The 21,403-nt window shown below is 37.1% G+C and overlaps 1 protein-coding gene and 1 long non-coding RNA gene across 3 annotated transcripts; one reads left to right on the forward strand and one right to left on the reverse strand.

Moving 5' to 3' along the window:
* Positions 1-663: 663 nt before the first annotated feature.
* On the reverse strand, positions 664-12,032 carry LOC116290682 (uncharacterized). Of its 2 annotated transcripts, none has more exons than XM_031697787.2 (23): positions 11,857-12,032; positions 11,454-11,512; positions 10,965-11,026; positions 10,653-10,722; positions 10,311-10,515; positions 9,399-9,455; positions 6,815-6,885; positions 6,566-6,598; positions 6,325-6,356; positions 6,006-6,054; positions 5,475-5,583; positions 5,347-5,394; positions 4,859-4,942; positions 4,532-4,671; positions 3,837-3,876; positions 3,630-3,754; positions 3,391-3,477; positions 2,860-2,937; positions 2,668-2,733; positions 2,496-2,585; positions 2,005-2,052; positions 1,833-1,903; positions 664-1,326 (listed from the first exon to the last, which is right to left on the reverse strand). In XM_031697787.2, exons 1-23 carry the CDS (start codon positions 11,891-11,893, stop codon positions 1,230-1,232), a joined length of 1,758 nt encoding a protein of 585 aa, XP_031553647.2. In that variant the 5' UTR covers positions 11,894-12,032; the 3' UTR covers positions 664-1,229. The 2 variants fall into 2 exon arrangements, with proteins under 2 accessions (XP_031553647.2, XP_031553646.2); XM_031697786.2 differs by having other exon boundaries at positions 11,454-11,515.
* Positions 12,033-12,764: 732 nt separating this feature from the next.
* On the forward strand, positions 12,765-16,313 carry LOC116290689 (uncharacterized). The gene is made up of 4 exons (XR_004196494.2): positions 12,765-12,879; positions 13,213-13,305; positions 14,295-14,348; positions 15,354-16,313. It is a non-coding gene; the product is annotated as an uncharacterized LOC116290689 (long non-coding RNA).
* The last annotated feature ends 5,090 nt before the right edge of the window (positions 16,314-21,403 follow it).

The following is a 21,403-nucleotide window of genomic DNA, read 5'->3' on the forward strand; positions in this document are numbered from 1 at the left end:
CTGTCAGCCAGAAAGAATTCTATTGTTGGGTTTCAATCAGCTGATAAAAGTCTTTGAATCTCATTATCTGCTCCAAATGATGGTCAAACACTGACTACCATGTGCTGTCAACCAGAAAGAATTCTATTGCTGGGTTTCAATCAGCTGATAAAAGTCTTTGAATCTCATTATCTGCTCCAAATGATGGTCAAACACTGACCACCATGTGCTGTCAACCAGAAAGAATTCTATTGCTGGGTTTCACTCAGCTGATAAAAGTCTTTGAATCTCATTATCTGCTCCAAATGATGGTCAAACACTGACCACCATGTGCTGTCAACCAGAAAGAATTCTATTGCTGGGTTTCAATCAGCTGATAAAAGTCTTTGAATCTCATTATCTGCTCCAAATGATGGTCAAACACTGACCACCATGTGCTGTCAACCAGAAAGAATTCTATTGCTGGGTTTCACTCAGCTGATAAAAGTCTTTGAATCTCATTATCTGCTCCAAATGATGGTCAAACACTGACCACCATGTGCTGTCAACCAGAAAGAATTCTATTGAAAACTTGCATCATTCAGCTGATGAAAAGAAATGATGTTGAGTGAAACCAAGCAATAATATTGAACGACAACTGGAAGCTTTTACTTCCCAGCACATAGCATGAAATGATAACAGCCATTCTTGCGAAAGAATAACATTTTTAATAATAATAATAATAAACTTTAATAATCAAATCATTTCAATTTTTTATCAATTAATAATCTTTGATGTGTCTATAAACTAACTACTTATCCCTTCCCCCTGTAAAGTACATTTTATTCCTGGGGGAAGGGGTGGAGTAAGCAGTAGCCATACGCAAGCTTTTTGAAAAATCTTTGCTAAGTATTTTTTTGTAAAATTTTATGTAAAATGCTACGAAAGTTGAGAATGATTATTTGAGCAAGACGAAAGCATTGGACAGAGTGTGGAGGATATCAACCTTGGAGGGTAATTGCAAAGCATTAGCTGCACTGCTGACCTCGATGGGTGAACACTGCAACAGTGGTACAGAGGTGTGTCCAGAGATCTTTCATGATAGGGGCACTCCCCTCTACACTGTAGCTTCAAATCATCCCTCCCTCCCAACCAATAAACTGCCAATGCAAAGGGTGTCACAAACATCCAAGCAACCCCTGGATGCACTGCTACCATAAGTGCTTAGAGTGAATGATTTAAATTTTCTAATTCTCTAGGCCGTCAGAGTATCATGTTTTTTCTTGCTCATTAAGGAACATGTCCTCCACCAGTGCATAGCATGGGTTACACACCCGTACTGGCTGATGGTAGCCAAATGCTGTTAGCCTGAAAGGAAATAATAAAAAGAATATCTTGTCAACAGGTACACATCAAGCATGTGCTTCCTGTAGAAAAGGAAGGCCAAGGCCACACTAGCCTGTGGGTGACTGAGAGAGAATGGGGAAGAAATGGAAATGAGAGGGGTGGGGTGGGGAGGGAGAAAGGAGAACCACATACAACATAGCGACCATAAAAAACCCTTCATTTTGACTTGATGTTGGTGATAAATATGAATATAATAATATGAGAGTTTAATTAAGGTAGACTAGTTACAAGAGGACCTGCACCATGCAACTACCCACACTTGTCTTACGATGCAAGTTTTTGTTAACATTTGGTACTGAATACCATGCCTCTAACCAAAACTTGTTGAAATAAGAAAAGCCCACAATTTCTTCTACAACTTACTTCTCATTCACAGTATCATAAATCTGAGTAAACATAAGTAATTCAAAGAATCGCATTAGACAAATCGCACTCGTAAAGAGTCATGTTTGTTTATGAAGACTTACTTGCAAGATTGATCTGTGCACACTTTGCAAAACACTCGACCACAGCAGCGACAATGGTGTCGTCTTCTTGTCTTGTGAAGAAATTTAAGCATGAGAATTTAAATTGTTACTTATAAGGTAATTGAAAATGAAACTGGGGTGAGCATTTCTCTAAAGATTAATCATGGCTAACCTGGGAGAATGGAGCTCGGCATTTTGGACTGGAACACTGTGCTACCAACTGAAAAGGATAAGGGCAGTAATTAGGATAGATGCCAATGATGATGGTGATGGTGCATGATAGTGTTGGTGATGATGGTGATGATGATAGCTAGTGTTGATGATGGTGAATGATGTGATGATTGTGTTGATGATGATTATGATGGTGTTGATATTGATGGTGCATGATAATGAGTGTTGATGATGAAGATAGTGTTGATGATGATGATAGTGATGATGATAGTGTTGATTATGATGATGATGGTACATGATGATGATAGTGTTGATAATTGTGCATGATGGTGTTGATGATGACAGTGCATGATGATGATGGTGAATGATGGTGATGATAGTGTTGATGATGATGATGAGTGTTGATGATGGTGTTGATGGTGATGGTACATGATGATGATGATAGTGTTGATGGTGTTGTTGATGATGATAATATTATTACTGATGTCTCACCTCATCAGGGACCCACGTGAGACGGAAAGTATCCTGTAAGTGCAGCAAGTCACCACGGTCCTTCATCACCTGTTTCACTTGTTCATTAGCCTGGCAACAGCAAACTAACACATCAATAAACTTGCTTTACAACATGTCCAAAAGAGAGCAACAAAAGATTTTAAAAAGCTACCTCATGTACTGACGTCTCGGCTTCTTGTCGAATCATGGAAATTTTATTTACGTATGTCGCCTCAACCTGAGAAAGAAACATGTGAAATAGAAATTAGGACAACAAAGTGCAAGTTTTTTTACGTAATTATGGTAAAGAAGAACTGATTGGAAGAATGATTGTGTGGAAGGAATGAATTTTTTTGACACTTGCCCTTTTAAGGGTGATTTCATTTTTTTCTTTGAGTTGCTCCATCTCTTGTTTTAGTTGAGAAACCTCCTTTTCATGATCCTGGAACAAAAATTATAGAATCATCATCATGATGATCATCAACACAACCATTGCTATTATTATGAGCATCATTGTCATCATCTTCATAAACATTAACATCACCAGTGACAATCATCTTCACCATCAGTCTCATCCTTAGCATCATCATGAGCAGCAGAAGCATCACTGGCAACACCACTATTATGATCCACATCATCATTTCATATCATCTACATTGTCATCATCATTACCAACACCACTATTATGATCAACATGATCACCATCACCATCATCATCACCATCATCATCAACACCATCACCACCATCATCATCTTCAACACCATCACCACCGTCATCACCATCACCATCATCACCATCATCACCACCATCACATGAGCATTATATGATCAACATCATCATCATCAACACCATCATCGCAGACCCAATGACCACTTTATTTTCTTCCCAACTCACCTCTGCTGCCACAGCCATGGCTTGCATCAATCTCTTACACCTTTTCTCTGCATCTTCAGTCTCTGATTGACTTTGACGAAGTTTTTCCTTGAAAAAATACAATCGCAATTATAAAAAAATACTAGATACGCTGACCCAAGAGCTAAAACATCCTTAGTGGGGGGAGGGAGGGTAGGAAAGCAATCCCCTCCCTTACCCCCACAAGACAAAAGTTTCATCATACAAGTCAAAATATTTACCTCTAGTGAAGCAGTATTAGATGGCGGGAAAGTTGTGTAATCGGTCCGTATAATTGGCTCAACATCAGCTTGAGGAATGTTTGTTAGGTTTTGGGAACTACCAAATGCACGACTGAGTGTCGAGGCTGAAATGATAAATGATTCAATCAGACAACGTTTGTGTAAGTATTTTAAGTCTCGGACACTAGTATGATTTGTAGAATGTACCTTTGTTGTCGAACTTCAGCTCTTTGCCTACATTACTTCTCTAGAATGAAAGGAAAGAGGAATTGAAATTTAGTATGATAGGTTTTGCAGAGAGAGGACAACCAGAGAAAAACCCTCAAATCAAGGGAGAGACCCCCTGGGGATACTCCCATATATGGACTATACGAGGATGATCCACTGAACAGGGTATGGTTTTTCGAGCTTCTTGTCATAAACAGGGTATGCGATTTCACTCAAGTTCCAAGTTTTTCCCGTGTTTTCTGTCATATTCAGGGTTTCTACTTTCATATTGACTGAAACTAGATATTATGGTCGTCAAAAAACGATACACAAGCTGACATGGTAATTGAAACAGGAACTCAGTACAATATTAATCATATCTTTTGTCATGAACAGGGTCTACAAATTTGAGTCTTTTTGTCATAAACAGGGTACCCCTTTCAGAATCCCAACGGAACACCCCTACCCAAATCCTGGTGGAGTACCCCCCCCAGGGAGAGACCCAACAAACTCTGATGACATGTTATGCCAAGTCCAGAAATTGAACCAAGTCCAAGAACGAACTTAAGGCCAGGAATAAAATCCTAGACCCCAGAGATGAGAGGTGATTGCACTACCACTATATATGTCACCCTTGATTCCTGCATGCAGTGCAATGAAGAGTTTTCCTTAGTGCAGTAAATCAAGCTTCTTACCCTATCAAGAGAGGCTGTTTTACAACTGTTTTTCAACAATTTTTCTGGGGTTAGTTTTCCTCGGTTGTTTTCTTCTATCTTGTTACAAGCTCGCAGAAGTATTGGACTTGAATTGGAGCTTGAGGACTGGCTTATGTTGTCTTGAAAAGTATAGAAGAATGGGAGAATGGTTAGAGGGAGGTCAGGAGGTCGGGATGGATGAATGGATGAATGGATAAAATGGATGGATGAATAAATGGATGGATGAAGCAACAACAGAAATGACAGCTTTCTCATTTTACTAGTTTTTGCTGCTTCTCATTTTTTCTTGTTGTCTATTTTCCTTACCTTCCTCTAACCAACTTTGATCCAAGTCCTTAGTAATATGACGAATAAGAGCCTCTATGTACAACTTTATCAAAACATCTTTAGCTAATGAAGAAATGAAAACTCTGTTATAGATCAAACACTAAATAACACTTATTTTTACAATACCAATGTTTACTAATACTATATTTATTTATGTTATACTTGTTTTCTTTTTGGAACAAAAAAATTAAAAATTTTTTTTTACATGGGTGCTGTGTGGTGTCAATGCACACAATATCTACTAAGCATATGTTTTTCATTTTGATATTGAGAAATAAAAACACCCAGTTTATGTTCCAGGAAGAGCATGTGTCTTACCCTTCTAGTCTCTAGTAGTGAAAGGGTTAAGTGCTGCCCTCAGACAGGACAAAATAATAATAAAAAGATGAATTATGTTTTATTTACAGTAAAAAGCATACAGCAAGCAACAGTATTTACACCACTGACTTGTATTTTTCATAACTTACACGACACATTTCGCAATCTTTTCTGTAATTTCTTGACAGCAACATCAACTATAGTAAAAGGAAAAACAATAAAGTTATCCTAAATTATGGAAATAAGGAAAGAGGCAGAGGGGAAAGATCTATCTCACCTTCTGCAGCCCTCAGTAATTGCACCAGCTCTAGTTTGCCTCCACATCGTTCAGCTAGATCAGCTGCTGTTTCTGATGTACTGGTTAGAGCGAAAACGTCTGCACCCATCTTGAAAGAGAAAAATGAAGCTCATCACCATGTCATCATTGACCATATAACATCATCATCATCATCATCATCAATACCGTCTATTTTTACTACCACAATCAACATTAGTTGCAGCAGAATTATTTATCATCATTATAATCATTATCGTCATCATCACCCTCATCAACACCATCATCATCATCATCGTCGCCACCATCACCATCATCATTACTGTCTGTTATTACCACCATCGCCACTTTTGTCTTTACTATCATTAAATTTTACAATATTCCCATTATCATTATCTTCAGCATAATTAGCTGTAGCAGTGCAACAAATGTCTTATAATAATGTGTGTAGGACACAAGCCTAGGAATATTATCATCATTCATTCCCCAAAATAAAGGTGAGACTTAAACCTGTATGAATTGAATGTCTTATACCTGAATGAGTAACTCGGCACACTCCACATGGTCATCTGTTGAACCCTTCCTGGAAACATAAAAAATACCTGCAAAATTAACTTGGGTACACATACCAACCCTTACGCCACAAAAGTAATCTCAATAGGGTTTATTCAAATGTTTAACATTTGTTGATGTAAAAATGGAATTTTACACTTTAGGAATGGGATTTAGTTGACTGAGATGGGAAATAGATTTACTAACATGCTATTTCTTCAAAATTTATAAAAATTAATGCAATTGGGACTCCCATTCAAGACCCTGATAATTGAACTACATAATGGTCATAATACAGTACCAAGCAACAGCATGTAATGGTGTCCAACAAGCCTGCAACACAGCATTAAGAATGGGTTATTCCTTTACCACTTTTAAACAGAATCCATGGATGTTATCATACTATAGCCCCCACCTTTTCTACACTAAGCTTGACCATCTCCTTGCACTTTTTATATCACTTATATATAACCTGAATTGTAGCCCCCTGTTAAAAATAATGCACCGATGTCCATGATACATACAGAGTAGACTTTACTTACATCATTGACCAAGGTAATATTTGCACCTCTTTCCTATGGGATTATAAATGATATATTATTAACTATTAACGAGCTTATGGACAAGTAAGGCCTAGGGCAAACGTCGAACTTTCCATGCACCGAACTTAATTACATCGAAGAATGCCGCCTCATTATCACCTGATATCCATTGTTTTTAATGAGTTCAGTGCATGGAAAGTTCGACGTTTGCCCTAGGCCTAAGGTATCACATTTTTGTTTTGTTCTTACCATGAGAAGAGCCACACACGGAAGAAATCCTCCTTCGGCAGCATAAAACAATGGAGTATTCCTGCTGGCATCTGATAAGTACAAAAAAGGTTAGAGAAGTTAGAATAAAGATGGCCTTCAGTAGCAATGAATTTGAATTTAGCCTTTGATGATGACACAGTGGCCATTGAAAGCAAAGCCAAATAAAAAGATTATACAGTAATGTATAGTATGGCCTCAGCTGAAATTGAAATCTACACATTGTGTAATAATTCCAGAAATTATCCTTACCACATATTGAGGAATTTTTTTTAAAGACCCACCCTCCTACCCATAGGAAATTCTAATTTTCTTCCATACAAACCCTGTAATTTTGTTTTTTCTCTGACTCCACCCCTCAAAAATTCCAAATTCCTCTGGGGGGAGGGTATGGATAATTTCTGGAATTACAAATTTTTCAAAAAGGTTTGTACATGTAGAACAAAAATATCTGAATTGAAATTAGAATACAGTATAAACTGATATAGAATACAGGGATGGAGATATCAATACACCTCTGAGAATTTTCTGGTTTTCCTGGAATAATAATAATAATAATAATATTTATTTATAAAGCGCAAATACAAATCTGTTCTAAGCGCTAGTAAGCAAACGACAAAGACAACGACAAAATAAAATTATTTACAAAGAATATGCTAATTTGAAGAGATAAGTTTTAAGTTCAGTTTTGAATGAGGCTAGACTTGATGCATTTCGGAGAGATATTGGAAGTGAGTTCCAGAGTTCAGGAGCAGCCACAGAGAAGGAGCGATGACCATAAGATTTAAGATTATAAGAATGTGCTGATAGAAGAACTTGTGATGCAGAACGAAGATTACGGTTCGGTTTATACACTGAAATGAGTTCCCGGATATAGATAGGAGATTGGCCATGAAGAGCTTTAAAAGTAAGTAATAGGATTTTATATTTGATTCTAGATTCAATTGGTAGCCAATGCAGATTAACGAGGATAGGTGTAATGTGGTCATGTTTATGGGAAAGAGTGATTATTCTGGCAGCAGCATTCTGTACAGATTGTAGTTTATCTAAGAGTTTGTTTGGTAAGCCAAAGAGCAGAGAGTTACAGTTGTCGAGTTTGGAGGATATGAACGCGTGGACGAGAGTTTCAGTTGTTTTCAAAGAGATGTATTTTCTTATTTTAGCAATGTTTCTGAGATGATAAAAAGAAGACTTGCAAATATTATTCACATGACGAACCAAAGTAAGATGCGTATCAAATATGACACCAATGTTCCGAGCATGCATTGAGGGCATTATCACATCAGAACCAAATTGAAGAGAAGGAAGAGTTAACTGTGGGCTGTGCTTTGAAGAAAATAACAGGAATTCAGTTTTGCCTTTATTTAGTTTCAATTTATTTGTAGTCATCCAAGCATCAATATCAGATAGACAGTTTTCAATCAGATTCATGGAATCATTAAGGGACAAATCATCATTACAGGAGAAAGGAATATATAATTGAGTGTCATCAGCATAAAGGTGGAAAGACATTCTGTGTATTCGGAGGATATCAGCTACTGGAGAAGTATAAAGGAGATACAACAAAGGACCAAGTACAGAACCTTGAGGTACGCCACAATCAAGTCGAAGGGCTTCAGAAGAAAAATCATCAATGGAAACAAATTGAAAGCGATCAGTGAGGTAGGACTTAAACCATTGAAGAGCTATGCCAGAAATGCCAAATTTTGTATGGAGACGATCTAGAAGAATTTGATGATCAACTGTGTCAAATGCAGCAGATAGGTCCAAGAGTAGCATGGCAACACAAGAACGATTGTCAATGGAGTGGAGGATATCATTTTGTACTCGAAGAAGAGCAGTTTCACAGCTATGAAATGTTTTGTATGCAGACTGCAATGGTTCATGGAGATTGTTCAGAGACAGATAATCATTTAGCTGAAGGGAAACGACTTTTCCAATAATCTTGGAGATATTCTTTAAATTAGAGATAGGGCGATAATTTCCAAAAATTTCATGATCAAGAGATGGTTTTTTCAGTAACGGTTTTAAAACAGCAACTTTAAGAGAAGATGGAACAACACCAGTTTGAAGTGACAGGTTAACGATTTCACACATAGTAGGCAGTAATGCACCAAAATGTCCAAGTAGGAGACTTGCAGGAAAAGGATCAAGACTACAGGATTTAGATGATATCAAGGCTTTGAACAATCACATGATGGCAGCCATGACAGGAGGCACAACAATAGAGACTTTCACCCCTAGAAACAGAATTCTTTCTCATGTAAATCAGATTAGACCAGAAACAATTCAGTTCCTGCCTCTTGTCATGGCTGCCATCACATGATGGTGCAAAGCCTCTAATACTCTTCACAGTTCCCTGTGCCATCTTAAAAGGTAGCCGTGCCTTTGCATCGAAGCGAGATGGACAGTGAGCTTGCAATGATAGAGACCTTTTTTAACACCTTGGACAATTATTCGTCTCGCTTCGATGCAAAGGCACGGCTACCTTTTAAGATGGCACAGGGAACTGTGAGGGGGAGAATTGGGTATTTTCTGGAACCACTTATTGAATGATAGACTTTACCTTTAGCATTGACATCTGCATTAGCATTGAGTAGTGTTACCAGAGCATAATGGTCTCCTGTAGGAAAGAGGACAAGTAACATTTATCAGACTGCAGACTAGGGGCGTCATGGTATACACTGGGACGTCATGGATGGGGGTGTCATGAAAAGGGGGTGTCATGACCGCAATTCCAGGGAGCCCTTCCAAAATGTATAGACAAGATAGTGTAAATGGGCTTTTTGGTGTGGCAGCCAGTTTGGTTTGAATAATAGATTTCACCACGCTTAGCTCCTCATTCAAGTGCTTGAAAATAAATTTATGCAGATATTTAACAAGTGTTTTGATTCTCATGAGAATAAATGTGGCCGCCATGTGATTAAGGTCCATAAATGAGATTTTGAACATTTATTTGGGCTCAGTAACACAACATCAAAATTCTGGTTAGGATATAGAACTTCCATCTCTGAATTTAAATAGACCATTTTCAAATCTTTTGAATACCACTGTGTTCCTTGACTATACATTCATTTACTCAGGGTTAACTTCATTTCAACATCAGAATATTCACAAATGCTATCATTAAAGTAAAGAATGCACGACTTCAACAACACAAATACTATGAAATTCCACAGACATGAATTTTTTACACGAAATTGATGCTAACCCTGAGCAACTGAGAACCAATATTAGCAACTAGAATATTCCAATGCACTGCATGATCATTACACAAATTATGCACTTTTTTATGTAGACTTTTTCCGAGTTCAATAATTGTGATGCATTGTGGTCAAGGTTGGGTATAAACAAAACCATATAAGGCATGATGAACAAAAGATATTTGTACCCAAGCTAGACCACAATGCACTATGTTCACAGTCCCAGAAAAGGCCAAAGAGGTATGTTTATGATGTTATATCTGACATAGGATTACCCTTTTTAGAGGCCTCAAATAAAGCTTCCTTCTTCTGGTCACTCGTCATGCTTCCTGCAGCAGCAACATTGATGAAGACATAATCAGACGACAACTGAGACGTCCCTGAGTCACTCCGCCCACTCTTTGCCTTGTCAATTGCAGACAAAGCTTTTTGTGTGCTTAGCTCTTCCTCTTTTTGTCGGATATGACATCTTGTACAGATCTGTAAAAAAAATTCAATGTGTCATTCATTTTTATCTATTTTATTTTATTTCTTACAAACTGATCAAAATTCTACACCAAATAAGAATTTTATAAATTGTAAATATACTGGGACACAAAAGGACACAAAAAACTAACCTTAAATGTGTTGTTAAGTACAACATGACATGTCAGACAAACAGCTGCAAAACATACTCTGCAATGTGACCTGTTGACATGGAAACAATGGATGAACTTAATTATCAAACCATTTACACAAACTCTTGGCTGATCTAAGTCAGGGCATGGCTACCTCACAGATAAAACCCTACAACAACCTCTGGGCTGATCTAAGTCAGGGCATGGCTAACTCACAAATCAACCCTGAAACATCCTCTTGGCTGATCTAATTTAGCATTGGCATATCATTGTCCATTGTCCATTTTATTAAGCTCTGCAATAGTTTCTTACCTTCCTTTAGCAAGATTTGTACCCCAGTATTTATTGAATAATGATCCACATTTTGAACAAGCCTAAATGAAAAAAGAATAAATAACACATCATTGAAAGTGATGTCCAAAAAGTGGGAGGAAATATCCCCTAGTCCAGTATGGCACAGGGGTTATGCGTGACGCTAAAAAAGTGTGATACATGAAAAAAGCAAAAGGTAGACCAAGATTCATGAATTCCAGGTTTACTGTGAGGTTTGATTCTTCTCTTGAAATGTTAGTGATTGCAAATAATTGATTCCATTTAATGCAAAATTCAAATTCAGTTAAAATTCCTGACTTATTATTGTGCCTCAAAATGTAAGGAGTGATTTAAGAAATGTCAATGGCTGAAACATAATGCCGACACCCCCTGCTAGGCACCCCCTTTGTGGTCCATGTTACACCAGCAGTTTGTCGATATTTTCAATCCTCTCATTGGACAGATCTTAGACGTGTGATGGAATCTCACCTTACACTGGCAGCTTTTAAATGATTTGTGACAATCACTGCACTTCTTCTGCTGATCAGCTGCTGAAACAAAAAATAGTTTTCCCTTCTTTTCTTTTTTGCTTCTTCATTTTTCGTATTGGCTTTCTTAAGATCAATAGATCTGTAAAAAAATTTAGCATTTCCTAACGTACTGTAGATCTGTCATATAGTAACAAACTTTAATAATTTCCACAGTATTTTGCCACGTTTTTTTGATCTTATAAAATTAAATAGATGCTAAACTTGAGCTGAAGATTTCTTAATACAAAAAACGTCAAATAAATTGAAAACTATCTTAAAATCTAGCGTTCAAAATTTTCCATTGGCAAAGCGTCAGCATTTTTTTGGTCGTGACAGACAAAATTCAAAGTTTGATAACTTACGTTCCTCGGTCGTGATCGACGTTACCGATATGTCCATAGTTAAATGAATGACTCGAGTTCAATTCTAAGGTCTTTAAGTGTTCCTCAGTGAGGTTTTTGAGTCATTTTTTCCTTTTTTATGACGATGGGTCGTGGACGAAATCATGAGCACAGCTAACCACAACAACAAAGATGGCGTCTATTGCGGGTAACCTGGCCTATGGCATGGCGTCGTATTTCCGGTTGAATACTGAGGGGGAGGGGGTTAAGCAATATCCCATTTTCACTTGCCAAAATCCCGGTACCAGTGCGTCAAATTTCATTCATTATCCCATCACATGATAAGAAAATCCGTAATTCCCATTTGAATAATTCGGGATCTCCCATTACGAATTATTATTAGTTCTGATTCGAAAAACTGAGGGATGGGGTATACTAGTACAAGATCTCCGCCGGCTTGACCTCATGCCCACCTCTAGCATTAGATTTCACATGCGATACATTGTATCCAGCATTGTCTAAAGATATATCTTGGCAAAGATTACAAATTGTGAAATACAGGCCGCATGATCGCATAATGTAATCCACACTTCATCACCGTGTTGTAAGACACGTTTACGCAATGTTGATTTTAGATTCTGTCGGAAATAATAGTCAAAATTTGGTTTTCATTTATCTTTTTCCTCACGGACTTGTAAGCTATTTTGGGTATGTTGCTTGCTAACTGACCTCACATGCAGTAAATCACGCAAAAATCGCACGGATAACGCACGCAGGCCACGCATAAACGTTTCGACTTCTCGTCCGCGTCCAAAAATCATATTATGACCCAAAATCACTAACATTGGTTGAAATGATTATATTTTATTAATGTATGTGTAAGTATTTCCACAACTTGTTTTTTCGGGCTCAAATATCAAGTTTTGTGGCAACAATTGCATTGGGCTTCCTGTTTCATACTCTATCCCATAAGTCATTGCGGTGTCTGGGAAGCGTTCTTCTTCCACGTGCAAGGTTCCAAGATGGTGGTTTGAAAATGTAGAGGTGCGTTTTACAGTCATATCTTGTTCTTTTTAGCAACGATCACCACAAAATTACATCAGTTTGAAGCCTTAACGTATGATAAGTAAATTATGAGCAACTTTCTATTCAAGAGTTCCCAAACTCTTGCATTTTTGGTAAGACAAAGTTGATCTATAAAAAGTTGACTTGAATGGTGCCAAATGATGAAAAAAGTTTCATTGAATCTTCATGAAAATTAAAACTTTACACTCTAATTTTTTACTGATGGCACCAGGGTTGATAATTCCGTGCTTACACGGTGTTTTTACTGAATTATAACTGATGAATTCGTTTTTTCTTTTGAATGATTCAAAGGCAGAACTGAAGGAGATGGAACGCCTTTGCAAGGCTCAAAAACCTTAGAGAAACTGGGATACTTTCTTTCTTCATCTTCATAATGATTAATAGGTATGTCTGTTGTAACTATCCTAGGGGTAGGCAGAGTCTTGGGATGTTAAAAACTGCAATCTTCAGGGGTGATAGGTCAGCTTAAGAACTGGTATCAAAAGGTTGAAGGAATAGATGGGCTTCAGCCCCCCTCCCCACTTTTTCCTTTTTGCATATTAATCCCTTATATATTTTCCAATCTCAGCCCCTCCCTTTTTAGGGTACTCCATGATCCTTGACAAAAGGTGTAATTTATGATATAGTTTGAGTCCAATGTGTGCTGGGATGACCACGTAAAATGGCAGTCCCATCGCTCCACTCTACCTCACCCTGCAACGGAGGGACATAAAAGAACCACTGAGGACGTAAAAAAACCCTGGCAGTGACCACCCTCGGTGTCTGGCCTTTACTAATAATGATTTTTTAAAGAGTTGATTGTGGGATGGGGATTTTATGGGGTTGGAAATTGGTGCAATGTTCCTTGAAGGGGACCCTGAGTCCTATTGTGCAGCACCAGCCTGTGGGCAAAAAATCTCAAATCAACAATGACTTTTAATGGTTTTTTGTTAGTTGATACTTAATAACTCTCTCTGTGTTCCCTGTCACAGGAAATGAAATCTTGTTTAGTTTCCCAAAGAATGTCAAACAGGATTCCCCTTCCTCCTCCTATGTAAACTGGCAAGGATGCTTGGCTCTTCTGTCAATCCAATGATGAATCTGAACCATGCACCACTCAGACAAATAATGGTGATTATGGCTTGATCTGAGGACAATCCACAGAGGGTATTGACCAAGTATCCAGTCTAGACAAACCCTGTGATCAAAATATGTATTCTATTGGCAGAAAAAGAAATTGTCAGCTTAAAATAGACCCTTTTAGCTTTGTATAATGTTTCTCAATAGTTCAGACCACGTGTCATTCTCTTGAGAATAAGATTCTTTGTTTGACATTTTTTCAATAGACAGGCTTAACACATAATAAAATAAGTAGTCCTTCCTTCTTTCCGTAGGTGAGATGAATCTGCCTTCTAACAAAATCATTGGTTGGTTTCCACTCTAACAAGGTACTGCTTCAGATGCTACTTAGATTTCACCTGCATAAAGAGTGCACCTGTGTGTTATATACTCTGCTGGGATATATTCTGTGTGAAGAGCCTTTGCTTCAGCTACATGTAGTTATTGTGGAAAGAGAATCACATCTTATCCCTCCTCCCCCCCCCCCCCCCCCCCCCCCAATTGGGATTCAGCAGAAGAAGAGTTACTATGTGGAAATTCCACTTTTAAATCCTTTTTTTAACAGTCCAGGATGTCAATTCCCTAGAGTAGTTACCAACCCCACCCCTGTGAGGCCTATCATGTGATAGGTCATGTGCACAGCTTATTCTACGTAATCTGTGGTTCAACTGATGAATTTGCAAGTCCAATGATTAGATTTTCCATGCACCACTCATACCACTACAAGTGACATGGTGATTATGGTATTTGAAAAATGAGGACTTGATCAATAGACCGTTTTCTCAAAGTTGCATTTGCATCCAAATTTAAGAAACTTGAGGGGCCATGATAATAGAACAGGAGCTTTATAATGAAAACTATCATATATTTCTAAGAGGGTTTTCTACAAGAATTCATAAAATTGATTATTTTCCTCTTTAAATATAGAACTGGCTACTCAATTTTACTGAATTTGCGTTTTTCAGTTTTGTGGCCCATCAAGTTGGATGCCCACGCAACCTTGAGAAATTTTCTCATTGCTAGCCATACACTTATGATTAATATACATAAAATAAACTGCCTTGGACATTGATTGGAGATTGAAAGTAACTTTAGTAAAACTACATGGTAATCCATTGTTACCCTATTTAAGATCACAAGCCATTCTCTAGAGCATTATTTTTTGTTTGTTTAACAGTTTGCATGAGAAGACACAAATATAAATACGACTCAAATGAAGAATTAATCTCATTCTCAAGAGAATGATACTTGCTCTGAAATGGGAATGCATTGCATCCTAAAAATTAAGGTCTGTTGATGTTAATAACATTTTGTCTTTTTTACATGATTTCTAGGTTTTCTACATGGATATCGAAGTGGATAATCAGCTGGCAGAGTAGACAGCGAAATATCGTGTAGAACAGGCAAAGGTGAAGTATATGCTTTAGAATAAGGTAGCTATTACATATAGATCATTTTCACAATTTTAATCCATCCTAGGATTTCACTTGTTTGACAAGGGCTTCCTAAATATTGATTGGCACCCACAACACAATGCTTGGGACCCAAATGTGTCCCAGAACTCACTTCACTTGTGTTGACAAGGGATTCCTAAATATTTATTGGCACCCACAACACAATGCTTGGGATCAAAATGTGTCCCAGAACTCACTTCACTGTGTTGGCAAGGGCTCCCAAAATATTGATTGCCACCCACAACACAAATCTTGAAATCCCAAGTTGCATAGTTACGTAGGTACAAGTGCCCAGATGGGAGTTTTCATTCAGGGTGGGTTTTGGTTTTGTCCAGTGCATACACTTTTATCAAAGATCCCTTAGATTTTAGAGCATCTTATATCAAAGTTAATTCAAACTTTATGATGTAGTACTTTATCTTTACAACATAGGTACTATACTACTATTTGATATTTGTACTTAAGTTTGATATTGCATAATGGTTTATGTAGTAACCTCTCTATATGGATATAATCAAAGGTGCTTTACATTAAGTTGCGAATTAATTTCAGAATACTGTTTATGCTATTTACAAACATGAGAGGTGGTTAGTATGAAGCGTAGGAACTAATGGTGGTCACCACCAGGGTTTCTTTACTTCGTAATGTTTATCTTGGGTTTTTAGATTGTAGCTGTGTAGACATTTTGCCGTAGAGACTAACAGATGCATATAAACCTTACTAATAGATTGATTAGAGTAATTGAGAGATTGTGTTCAGAACAGACACCATCTAACCACTGATCTCCTGGTAACTCTGTTGATAAATAGATTAATAAAAGATACTGCTGTATTCTCAAAATATTCATTCATTTCTTCCTTCGTTTCTTCATTTCTTTTTTTGTTCCTTCATTTGTTCTTTCGTTCCTGCCTTCACTTCTTTCACTCTTCCTTTCTTCTTTTTTCTACCTTTCCTTACTTTCCCTTTCCCTGTCTTATCCTTTTCTTTCATCTTGCTATTTCTTCCTTTCTTTTTCTTTTTTCTTTTGGTGGGAGGGGGGCAGAGGTACTAGCAAGATGAATATTGGCTTCTAATGATAAAACGCGTTTCGTTTATTGGGCATCCTTTGGAAAACACAGGAAGCCCACAACCGTGTTTTTGCGTTGCTATAAAATTCGTTGATCCCCCAAGGCTCTTGTTCAATGAGAATGCTCTATTTAATGCATTCATGAATGCTAGAATGTCAAGACATTTTTTCAATATTAAGCGAGAATACATTTCGTATTCAAGCGGTGAGCGCCAAAAACTATTTTCTTGAAGAAAGGCTGTTGTACAAGGCTAAAATCTTGTTATTCAGAAAGTTTAACTTGTTTGGAAGTGGAGATGACTGATGAAAGTGGAATCAAAGCGTTCACCCAAAGCAAACATTTTATTCGAAAATGAGGTTTAGGCCTTCATTTGCTTATTTCCCATATATTTTCTATAAAAAAGGCCTGACAAAGCAACATTCTAACACAAATGCAACAAAACATCTTCGTACAATTGACAATACCGCTTCAAACAGGCATTTTATCATAGTACATCAGTTTCTAACTGTTTAAAAATGGTTTTGAGCGTTAATCAAAAACGAAAATTGGGATCAAAACTCATACGAAAGTCTAGATTTTGGCGCTTTTTGCCATTGTTGCTCATTATTGAAAACAATCTCCTCTTAATGTTTTAGAATATATTTTTATTTAAGAGTATTTAAAATGAATAAAACTCTAAAATAGCCGTTGTGTCTGGTTCCACGAATTTGATCCTTCACGCCGTGACTAGCGCCACCATGACTGAAGCAACTTGAGAAACTCCAATGGCTTTTAAGATGGATCAGATAGTTTAGCTACAGGTGGGACGTAAACAATAAACTCTCACTCCTTAGGGATTCGCACATCGTGGTTATGAAACGCTACTCATCATCGACCACAGAACCACCTTTCTTTTTTTGTCAACTAAAGCAAAAAGAAAAATATATAGAAAAACTAAGAAGCACTGAGAAAATTGTTGATTATTTCAAAACTTTCCTGCATCGAAGGCTAAGAAAATACCATATTTGACATCACCAATTATTAAGAAAAGTTGATCTAAAAAAAACACAATGACTTGGTTAATGAGAGGATTATTCGACTCGTTAGTACTACAGTGTTCATAAATTATGCCTGCTTTAATAAGAAACTTGAAAATTTGGGTCATTGTCATGAAAATGCAAACAATATTTCAGTGCTGGCGAGAGTGGGCTATTTTGAATCTGAATTATTAGGCTGAACGTTTTTTACATTGTTGTTCGTTCGTTTTTATGGTAAAATGATAAAGCATCTCTAAACACTGAGAAAACAACTAAACGCTATTGTATTTTTTTTAGCATATAAGTGTTGATTAACTTTAGTCAAACCTGTAATTTCTGCATTAGCGATCAATGGCAAAACTGTAGATTTTTTTAGAAAAAAAAAATTAAATCCATCCTGAAATAAAAACTGGTCCGTCATTTTTTTTTTTTTTTTTTTTTTTGGCTAATCAATATTTAAAGTGTTTGTAAACAACTGTTATAGAAGAACAGCTTTGACAGCTTTAATTATTACGCAGTGTAAATAATTAATTCGTCACAGCCCTTTTTCGAGTTTATCAGGAATGCAGAACAGCTATAACAGGTTGAAGAGTTCTTGTGCTTTGTGCCAAGGTTTTGTTTTTGCTTGCCAGTTTTGAAGTGACGAGTATTTTTGACGGACTTTTGAATGTGGTTATTAGGAGGTGGTATTGAATTGTGTCTTGAGTGATTAGAGCCACCTGTTGTTGCTACCAAACAACGCTTGACACCTAGCAACAGGAAATAACTGTCGTATGTTCTTAATTTTGTAAAAATAATCACCAGGGTTTCTTTCTTTTATTTTATTTTCCTCGACTCGAAAAATTAAAACTACTTTACTAGCAATCATCACTGCACACTTAATTGCTTCACATTTGTAATCTCTATTTGTTTTGTTTTTCTTTTTAGTTTTAAGCGTGACTTTCAGTACCTTATGATGTAAACTTGTAAATATATGTTCACAATAAACATCTCTTTCCTTCCATCATTCCCTTTTCTACCGTAACCTCGTTTGTCAACCTTACTCTCTTTGCCATCATTCTCCATGTCAAACGTACCTAAACCTTAAAGTTCCATGGTTTTCTTAACAGAGTTTGACATTCTTTAAGCTTCTAGTCAAGTACAGCCCACCAAGAAGAAGTGATAAATCATGTTTACACCTTCCTCAAAGGCTTCCTCGGCAACTAGTAAACCAATAAATAATCCATCTAATTCAAAGTGCGTTTACTAAGAAATAAGAACTAATAAATTACTCTTGTTCAAAGTCCTCAATCAGACACCCATCGACAAACAAGCTATTCCCAATCATATTTCATAAAAACAATGTTCCTTGAAAACTGTAACGATAAATATCCTGTAGTTAAGTATACTTTCTTATGCAGTACACAGTGTTCGAGTTAATCATTCAATTGCCATCAATTATTTGAAAGCTATATTTACTAAACACACCAATTATTGGTCTACCAACTCTTGTTGGGTGGGGTCGGTGTCCACTGGTAGAACGAAGCTTGGGATTGGATAAAATAACAAAAACAAAGAAAGCATGGATTATGGTGAACAATGTGTATTGTCCTACATGTGAGCTGCGTTCTTTGTTTTATCTCACCATTCATTGTTTGTTCATCCACTCCCAGGCTTCGTTCTGCCTGTTGTGGATTACCCGTTGGGTGTGTTGAGCTTCATTCCTGCCCCTCCCCCTGTTAAGAAATATTTACTTTTCAATGTTTCTCTCGGGGAAGGGGGGGAGGGAGTAATTAATTAGGCTCCGTAATAGCGATAATGTTGAATTTTCTTTGGCTTGGCTCGCGAAGATGAGAGCTCGGAAAGTGGCTTTTCGTGTTTCCGGGACCCAAGCAATAATATATTGCCAGGTGTTGCATGAAAAAAACCCCACAACATTAAGACGTGGCACGGTTTCTGCTTCCGTACATCATATAAAATTAGAAAGAAATCCCAAATTCAAGGACATGTGGAAATTCAACTCAAAAACGTGATCTGCAGTTTCATATGATTTTTAAAAATCCCTTAACACCCTCTGATTCAATCTATCCACTCGTCTTTTAAAAAAATCCTTGTTCTGAAGTCTAGGTTAAATCCGCTTTCCTCAATGCTTAATAAGCCGGGATAATAAAGTAAACTCTGAGAAGAGACAGATTAATTTTCATCTTATTGAAGTGTTTTTAGGTTAATTATAGTATTGCTCTTTAATGAACAGGGTTGAAATTGTCAGATGAAGTGACAGACAGAATAGTGCAGACAGATCGACAGAGACTGGTAAGTAGTTAGGTGAATAGTGAACAATAATTCAAAGGAGCCCACTTCTAGCAAGTCGTAATAGCGCAGCGCAACCGTGACGTCATACAAACGAAGACAAAGGCGAAATTCGGACAAACTTACAAGATAATTTTCACAGCCGATCGCAGTTGATCTTAGTTTACATGGGTTATTATTGTAACTTTAAGTAAAATTATAAGATCGGTTCGTATAATAAACAGAATGCAATGTTTTTCCGAATCTTTAAGCTATTTTTAGAATCATTCCGCTGCGCTATTCATATGAAGGCTGACTCTTAAAGAGCATGCACATATAAGCACTAGCGTAGGGGGAAAAAAATTGCTTTCGGCACCAAAATTTAATTAATTCATGCGGGATTCCTGTGGATTTGGCGGGAAAATGGTAATCCTCCCTATAATTGAGGTTTCCCTACGCCCCAGCATATGAGGCGCTGTGGAAACCACTGGGTCGAGTTGGCAATGTGGGACTGTTTTAGGGACGAAATGTACGCCATCTTGGAAATACGTCCCCTCAAACAGTCCCACAATGCACTAGCTGCAATGCAAACTGGACCCAGCTTTTTCCTCAACCTCGGAATGCACAAATATTCTTTCTTATTTGAAACCAGGAATATTTAAAGTTTAGAAAACATAAGAAATAATTATCAATGCCGTACCCATAGCCTTCATTTCTTGCTGCGCATGCTCTTAGAAGTATCGAGCATGCGCAGTAAGACAAAATCTCTGTTGTACGAGATTGATAATTATTCAACAGATATTAATAAAATGATATCAAATTGCACAATACACCGCGGTAGAACGTATGCGCATGCGTAAGGTTAGGGGCACGGACGCGTATGTTTTCCCGCCAAAATTGAATGAAATTTCAGTAAAGTATCAGCGAAATTCGATATGATTTTTTAAAAATATTTTGGAATTGAAATATTCTTTCTTTTTCACACAATAGCAAGAACGATTCAATATGACTTTTCATCCTACTGTAAAACATATTTAGTTCACGGTTTCTCGTAATGTAGTTATTTAGTGGCAAAACGAGTAGTTCATGGTACATACTATAAGTTTTGTTGTTGAATTTTTTAATGTAATTCCGTGCCATCGTAATAAGCTGTGACTAACGAGCACGAGAGAGTAAAAACCATAATTAATCAGAAAATACGTATTAGTAAAAGCAGATCGATCATCCCGCCTTTTTTGGACTATCATGTATTTCTATTGGCTGGAGGTAATGACTAAGCACCTAGCCATCTGACACTGGGCATGAAATACCAAACATAGTCTTGGCTTTATCTTAGCATACGACGCGATTGGCTGTTCTCTAACACCTCGTAATCCAATTACTTTAGTTTTAACAAGAAACCATGAAGATCAACTCCGATCTTTCTCTATCGAATGTTCTTTAATGAGCTAGTGACATCTATCGATAGCTACATTGAATCTTTAATACGATCTAGATTTTTTTTTTACGAATTATAGCTAATGAATTTCTGGCGTAGTTTGGAAATTTTTTGTCCTTAAGATAAAGGTTCAATATTGCT

The sequence above is a fragment of the Actinia tenebrosa genome, unplaced genomic scaffold, assembly GCF_029948245.1.
Source record: "Actinia tenebrosa isolate PJP-AT-01 unplaced genomic scaffold, QUT_ActTen_1.0 PGA_scaffold5__44_contigs__length_20552954, whole genome shotgun sequence".
In the NCBI taxonomy this organism is placed as follows: Eukaryota; Metazoa; Cnidaria; class Anthozoa; order Actiniaria; family Actiniidae; genus Actinia; species Actinia tenebrosa.